Below are 7,489 nucleotides of genomic sequence, written 5' to 3' on the forward strand. Positions count from 1 at the left end.
ACGAGACTCCAGAGGGAAGCGCCGTGCCTGGGCACAAAGCTTTCGGCACTGATAGGAACAATCTGGGAGCGTCACCATGCCGGTGGCACAACCTTTATGGCACAGGCAGCGGCGTAGAAGCTTTGAAAGGAAAGTCCTCAGCATCCAGGCTCAGCGAGCGGCAGTTCTGCCCCGTCCAGAGCTACCCAGGAGCGCCCCGGGAGAGGTAGTCGAGGCACGACAAAGGCTCGGCCAGAAGCAGCATGCAGCGATGCCGACCCTGCTTTACCGCAAAGCACAAAAGTCAACTCCCCGACAGAAAAAAAAGAAAAAACAAAACACAAAACAACAAAAAAAAACTATTATGGATACAACATGGAATCCAGTACATTCATCCCCGATCTCTCCTGAGCACTAGGATCTCATCAGCCAGGCAGCCTGCTCTAACAGCCTGCTGTCTCACGGCGTAGCTTCAGCTGAATTGCACTGTTCGTTTCCTCATCGCAAAAAGCACCTAAAAATGAGGGCTCCCCCACTCTTCGGTTCCCCTCTCTCCTTAAAAGGCCACCCTCGACCTCACATGCTTTGAGGATTCCCGGTCTCCCTCCCATCCTTCTCGGAGGTCGCCCAGCAAATAGGACGTGACAAATTAACAAGGCACAGTGCTCTACATTCACAGCAGCGGGCACCTCGGCGCTCGCCGGCGTTAAGGAATCCTTCCACGTCCCAGATTTTAACAGAGCCGAGAGAAACTGGCAAACGCTTTCTGGAGAGAAGCGCGTGTGTCTCCACTGCGCTCCCACCCGCCCAGGGACAACCTGTCCTGGGAAGCGCCAGGAAATTCAGAAAAACGCAGGAAGGGACACACCATCCGCTACCGCTGCGCACAGACGGGTAACTGCAAGCTGCCACCCGGCCAGGGAGCTTCCGAGCTACACTCACGTGAGACACTAGTGGATTAAAAAACTTCACGTGGCCTTTACATCTCCCCTCTGGTCTCCGCCCCGGCTCCACGGAAGGGACCAACAGCGTTCAGGGCTCCGGCAGAAGCGTGCGGAGCACTGCGTTATTTCGGGGGCTGTACACTAGTAAGTATTGATCCCCAAGACAGCCCACCTCTCTCTTCACGCCATAATGCCCCTGGGATGCTGCCATGATACGCTTTAAAAGTTAATAGTGCCCCTTCTAACATTTAAAACCAGAGTGCCCGGTGGTTTATGCGATGGAACATCTACATTCTTGGCTACAGGGAACCACGCAGAAATCCGGTCCCTCAGACACTGATTTCTGTGGAGCAGAGACGCTTGCAAACGCATCGGCTTCTTCACCCTTCCCCGACGTATGAGAGCTACTGCAGACAGCGTCAATGTCAAGCACGGATGAGCTTTGTCAGACCGAGTATGCAGGCAGACAGCCCGCGCAAGGCTAGATTTTGTACAAAAAGCTGGGAACATAGTCAAATCTGAGCAGAGGGTTCACCCCCTGGCCGGGTTCCTGAATGTACTGCAGCTTCAGCAGCTCAGCTAAATACTGTACGATTTTGATATCTTCATTGGCAAGGCCCAGTTGAAGCTTCAGAAAGTTCATCCTGCGATTCACAACGGATTCCTCCGGTTCCCTTTCACTGATGGGAAGGTGCAAATGATGGCAGAAGGTGAAGAGGAAGGCTTTTGAACACAGCTGGGTGAGAATACTTTGGACGTGCATATAGTAGGTGCTTCCTCGTTTGATCTGCGTGCGGTGGTCTGCCAGCCGGGACACCAAGGTGCCTTTGTAAAGCGGGCAGCGGAGAGTCTTACTGTCGGCATCCAGAATGCTGACGTACCGGCTGTATCGGCTCAGGGCGTGCAGCACGTTCACCCCGGCCGGCGACACCATCCTGAAACAGCAAGGAGAGAGGTCACGCTGGAGGGGACCAGACAGCTAAGCAGCAGACTGTGTCCGTGCCTGTGTATCGCACGTACTTTCCCTCTAGCTCGTGAGCTGGTGCGAGAGCTTCTGAGGGCAAATAAAGCCTAGCACGGAAGAGAATGGCCAAATAGTCTCTCCAGCCTGCCAGATCCCAAAGAAACCTCGATCCCCTGGATCCCCACGTGCACTGATCTGCACCGTGTGTGCGCTACTTCACAAACCACCGCGCTTCGGGGCAGCTTCCTCCCTCGGCGACACACAGAGGGAGCGATAGGACATCTCTGTTGAACTAGAAGCAAATCCTGCAGCAGCTGGTAGCTTCTGGATGTGACAACAAGGACCCAGAAACCCAAACCAGACCCCCCCCCTTGCCAAGAGCTCCACTTTCCCCCCCCATACAGCTATTTTGGGAGGGAGCTGCTCTGAGGTGGTCGAAGCCCTGAGTGGAGTGAAACCTTCTGCCCTTCCTTTAAAAAGGGAACCATCCTTAAACCCGAATATTCCCTGGCTGAGCCTGGGCATTTTTCACTCAGGTGCAAACCCACAGCACCTTCACAACATACAATTATCCAACAAGCCTAAATTAATGTTATTGAAATGCAAATTACAAGCCTACGCAAGCCCTACCTTCTGCTCCTCAACTTTGTGTGGTTAAAGTCGCTCGGTTGAGATACAGCTCCCAGCCTCAAACCAGGAGCCCCAACTGCTGGGGTAAGGGCTGCCCCTGTGCCCAGGCAGCGTCTGGCCTCAGGAGACCCAGCGCCCTTACCAGAATAATTAATTTAACCTCTAAGTGCCTTCCCAAAGCCCTCGTACGCAAGGCTTGCTGAAAGCACCCACGTTCAACTCAACACTTACTTAACATTCCACAGAGGAGAGTTTAAATGACTGACACATGTTACAAGCAGTTCTCAAAAAAAAAAAAAAAAAAAAAAATTACTTTTGTTTATAAAAATTGCATCCAACCACAAACATTGAGCAACAAGTAAACGCTCGGGGCTTTTAAAAACCTCACCGACAGACAGAGAAGTTTGGGAGCAGCTGTTGGCAGAGCTGTCATCCTGCCTCACGAGCACAGAAATGAGGGTAAACTCACAGCTTAGGATAATTTCATCATCCACAACTCCCAGCGATGCAATACTCAGCAGCCCAGAAAGCAGATTTCTGTATTTTGATTTTCATGCTGCTCAGAAACACTCTTTCAGGAGCTGTTCCAGCCCAGCTCTGAGCAATGGGCTGCCACTCTGACTCGTGTTTTCCACGTTGGTGACAGCAACGGCCATTCCCTGTCATACCCGCACCCGAAGCGCCAGAACACATCCTGGTAACACACAAAGAAAATCCTTTTCATAACAGTGACAAAGGCAGGGCCGAAATCTTGAGAGCTGAGCAATTGCTGTTTGGGAATATAAACTATGAAGCCACATTTCAGGACTGGGGGTTGGGGAAGGGGTGCTCGCTTTCGCGATGGTCCTCACCCTGAGCAGAAGTTTCCTTTGCATCTGAACTGCAATTCCAACACCGCAGCCCGCTGAGCTCCGCAGACCTTTTTTCCTGCACTAAGGCTTGTTATAAATAAGCCTCTGTCCATCTGCATCCCCTCAAAGAGAGCCCAGCAGCTCCGCGCCTCCGCCCTTCCCCACAACACCCATCCGGCATGCCCTCGCCAACACAGCCCAAGGTGCTGGCACTCCAATTCCTGACCTACCGATCTCATCGACAACGCATCATCTCTTCATTGGGGTCCACAAGGAAAAACCCTCCCCATATCACAGCATCCATTTCAAAAACAAAATTCTAGCTAGAAACGTCAGAAGAGTTTTGGCAGGAGACGGGGGAAAGCAGAGCACACAAGGGACTCCAGGAGCGCTCTGTTATCAGACCAACCAGGAAACCAGCGGGACTCGTGTCTTTGTTTCATGCTTTGCCAGGCGAAGACCTAAACCAGAGGGAAACCTCCTGGCCAAATAATTCGTACGAGCCAGGCAGAAAGCGCCTAGCAGATGTTTTAAATATTAACTCTCAAGTGAGGCTGGATATAAAGAGACAGACAAATCTACCCCCCTTCCACAAATACATCCCATAAGCAGAAATTCATGGCAGCTGCGTAAGGAATCAGACAGAGACCTCCCCTGCGCACCCATTCCCTTCTGAAATTCTCAGGAGAAGTTTTTATCGTATACCTCAACACCGATAAAGCAGACTGACCCTCAATTTACCTCTGCAGTCCGATCAGCTTCCACTTCTGGAAATCCACAACGTGCAGAGGGGAAGTGACCCAGTGCTTCACGGGCTTGGCGTAAACGCCGCAGTTCGGCACGAAGATGGAGAGCGCCGTCACGAGCTTCTTGACTATCGCTTCCTCTTCCCCCAGCACGATCAGGGTCCTCCCGCTGAGCAGGGAGTAGATGGCGGGGTGAGCGAAGGGGTACTGCCTGATGAACCGCAGCGCGTTCTGGCCAGCCTTTTTTTTGTGCCTTTCGCTCGCCTGGCAGGCGGGGTGAGCAGGAGAAGGGGTCCTGTCGGAGCACGTGGAGGCGGCGCTGCTGATATAGCTCGTGGAGTCCGAGCACTCATCCAGGCTGCTCTTACTGACCTCCCTGCCGCCCGTCAGGTAGCGCGAGTCAAGCTCGTAGGGAAGGAGCCCCCCCGAGATGCCGTCGTGAGAGGGGAAGCTCCCGAAGCTCCCGCGCAGCCCCTGCTCGGCCTGCCGGTACGGCTGCGGGGGGATCCTGACCACCCCGTCCTCGTCACAGGGCTTCTGTCCCAGGTCAGGCAGAGGCTCGAGGAAGTTGGGACTCTCCTTCCCAATACAACAGGCAGAGTCAACCTGCACCAAGTTTTCCTGTTTTGAAACTTCCTCCTGCTCGTCGGCGTTGTCCGGGTTTAGTTTGGGGGTGAAACGAAGGCCTCCCTCTTCATCATCCGCGTAAGGTTCCTCGTTAATGGCACTTGGGTAGCTCGCTTTGAAATCTTCTGGGATGAGCGACTCGGAGGGACACGTGCTGAGAACCTCGATGCTGTCCTCGCTGACGGTGCGCCGGCTGCCCACCTTGCTCCTGCCCACCTGGGGACTGGGGCTGACGGGTAGGCTGGCCTGGCTCTCCGATTTTGTCAAGCCAGATGCAGACTTCTCCGTTCCAAGAACCTCGATGCTCTCACCGCTACTGATGCTGCCTTTAATATCTGCATCGAGATAGTCCAGGTTCTCCTGGTGTTCGAACGTGATGGACTCCGTCATTTTGGGTTCTTGGGAGTCCTCGATTTCCCGCTCCATCTTGATGGGCACGCACTCCACGCTGGACTTGTAGGATCCCAGGCTGATGACCACTTTAGGAGCGGGGGACTCTTCCAAACACTTTCTATCGACAGCATCTTCACCGAGCCCCTGGCAGCCTCTGTGCTGTTTTTCAGGTGGTTTTTCATCCAGAAAAGATACATCCTCGAAGAGAAAGTTAGTTACGCTTTGTTGCTTTAAGAGTGCCCTGCTGATCTGGTCTGTCAGGAGGTAGCAGACGTCACCTCTGAAAGTCCTCTCGATCTGATGCAACTGGTCAAGGGTTTGGGTGAAAAAATAAATATCGCAGAGTTCCTCCAGCGTCTTCAGCTTCTTGTCAAAGCATTTGGCAGACTTCGCTTTGATAAGCTTGGGGGTATAGGACGGCACGTGGGCATAAAGGTGTGTTTCGCCAGGCTCAGCAAGGTCGGAGGTAGTCAGGTCCTGATCGCAGCCCGCGTTGGCCTGATCCAGCGCACACTCCGGCTCGTAGGGGTGGAAGTCGGACTCCTTCAGCTTCCTGTAGGGATACGACCTGATTTGTTTCAGCAGATCTTGGTGCTCGATGATAGACTTTTCCACGCTGGCCAGCTCGTTGGCCTTCTCGATGGCTTGCGTTGTGTAATACCCTTTGTCGTTGGCTTTCTTCTGTATCTCGGTTTCGTTGTGCAGTACAGTCCTGGTGTAGTCGAGATCCTTCAGTTTCTTTTCCAGTTCGTTAGCAAAAGCTTTCCTGTTTCCTGTCTTTAAGCATTCGGAGGCTTTGGAGAACTCCGCGGAGAGTTCCTGAAACTGCTGCATGATTTTGTGCTCGTCAGCAGAAATATAGGCCATGCAGAAGGGCCTCACGAAACCCCTGGCTTCGAGGTCGTACAGAGTCAAGTGGTGCACGTACGCGAAGGCCCCTTCCTTCGAGTCCCCCAGCACCACTTTGGAATCCTCCACGAAGTTCAGCTTCGGGTAGGCAGAGCCGGGAGGGTGCCCCACGAAGGAAGCTTGGTAATCCACAGACATGATCCGAAGGGAAAAATAATTGAGATCGAAAGTGCCCGACACTTTGGTGTCATCAGGGATGGTCAGGAGGGGCTGGGGCCCCACTTGCTCCGAGAACTCGGAGATGAGGATGAAGTCCCGGGTGAACTTGGAGCTGGCGACCTTGGCCCAGGGGTTGGCGCCGTGGCTGGCGAAGGGGAAGAGCGGCACCGAGTACTCCTCGGGCAGGGGCGGCTCGCTGCACAGCTCATCCTCCAGCTCCTCCTCTCTGGTGAAGGCCACCACGTCAGGGGCGCTGATCATATTTCCCGCAGCAGGGGACCGACATGGAGCAGCGAGGCCCCTCCGGTCCCCCCCGCCACCGCCGGGCCCTGCGGGAGGCCCCCGCCGCAGCCCCGGCCCCGGCCCCGGCCCGCCCGCAGCCGGGCCCCCGCCGCAGACCCTTCTCCCACCGCCGCTGCCTCACGCCTCCGCCATGACCGGGAGCCGCCGGCCCCGCTGCCTCACCGGGCCCCGCTCAGCCGCCGCTCCCCTCACGGACGCCGCAGCCCCGCAGCCATCTTGGGGTCACATGACGCCGCGACCTCTCACCCCGCCACCCGGAAGCGAAGCCGCCACCGCCCCCCTCCCTCGCGCTTTACGGTTGTTGTCTTTTTTTTGGTTTTTTTTTTTTAAACCGTCGCCGTCCCTTGGCGTTACTTAACCCGGGACGGACCCGACCGCCGGAGGCAATAGCAAACCGAGGCGAGACGGCGGGGGAAAACGACTGAGGGCCGCCGCGGGGCATCTTGGGAGCTGTAGTTCTCTCCCGCCACGGTGGCGCTTTACGGCAGGACGCAACGGTGAGGGGAAAGCGCGCCGCGTCCCACTGCTCTTTACGACAGAGCGAGCGCGGGAGCGAAGGCGGTGGGGTGAGGAGAGCCCGGCCGGGGGGAAACCGGGGGGTCGGGGAGGGGAGGGGGCTGCCCCGGGTGAGGGAGAGCCCGGCCGGGGTCGGGGGGGGGGCCTGCTCTGCCCCGGCTGCGGTGGGCGGGGGCCAGCCCCGGCCTGAGGGGAGGCCTTGGCAGGGCAGAGGGGGCCGGGCGGGCCCCGCCGGGTAGCTGTTTCTGGCGGGGGGGGGGGAGAAGCCTTCTCCATGCTCCGTGACAGCTCTGAGGGCGGCTGCGCCGCCAATGGCGCCGAGGCACTCGGGCAGAGGATGCCCTGGGCCCTCCCGGTGCCGCCGGTTAAAGGCTGACTCGGGCTGTGCGGGGGACGTCCAGCGATCGCTCTCCATCCTCGGCAGGATCCGGCCCCAGGGCAAGGACACAGCAGCATGCCTTGGCTCCG

General features: G+C 56.4%; 1 protein-coding gene across 1 annotated transcript; it reads right to left on the reverse strand.

Moving 5' to 3' along the window:
• Positions 1-243: 243 nt before the first annotated feature.
• Positions 244-6,463, reverse strand: SMCR8 (SMCR8-C9orf72 complex subunit). Its single transcript, XM_050906347.1, has 2 exons — positions 4,110-6,463; positions 244-1,858 (listed from the first exon to the last, which is right to left on the reverse strand). Exons 1-2 carry the CDS (start codon positions 6,461-6,463, stop codon positions 1,405-1,407), a joined length of 2,808 nt encoding a protein of 935 aa, XP_050762304.1. The 3' UTR covers positions 244-1,404.
• Between the last annotated feature and the right edge of the window lie 1,026 nt (positions 6,464-7,489).

This window comes from Gymnogyps californianus, chromosome 15, assembly GCF_018139145.2.
Source record: "Gymnogyps californianus isolate 813 chromosome 15, ASM1813914v2, whole genome shotgun sequence".
NCBI classification, from domain to species: domain Eukaryota; kingdom Metazoa; phylum Chordata; class Aves; order Accipitriformes; family Cathartidae; genus Gymnogyps; species Gymnogyps californianus.

What these genes read in the sequence shown, in the direction of transcription:
- SMCR8 (XM_050906347.1), bottom strand. Translation starts at nt 6,463, where the DNA reads ATGATCAGCGCCCCTGACGTGGTGGCCTTCACCAGAGAGGAGGAGCTG. An exon ending in AAGCTGATCGGACTGCAGAG is followed by an intron (nt 1,859 to 4,109) that starts GTAAATTGAGGG and finishes TTGCTGTTTCAG; the next exon opens with GATGGTGTCGCCGGCCGGGG.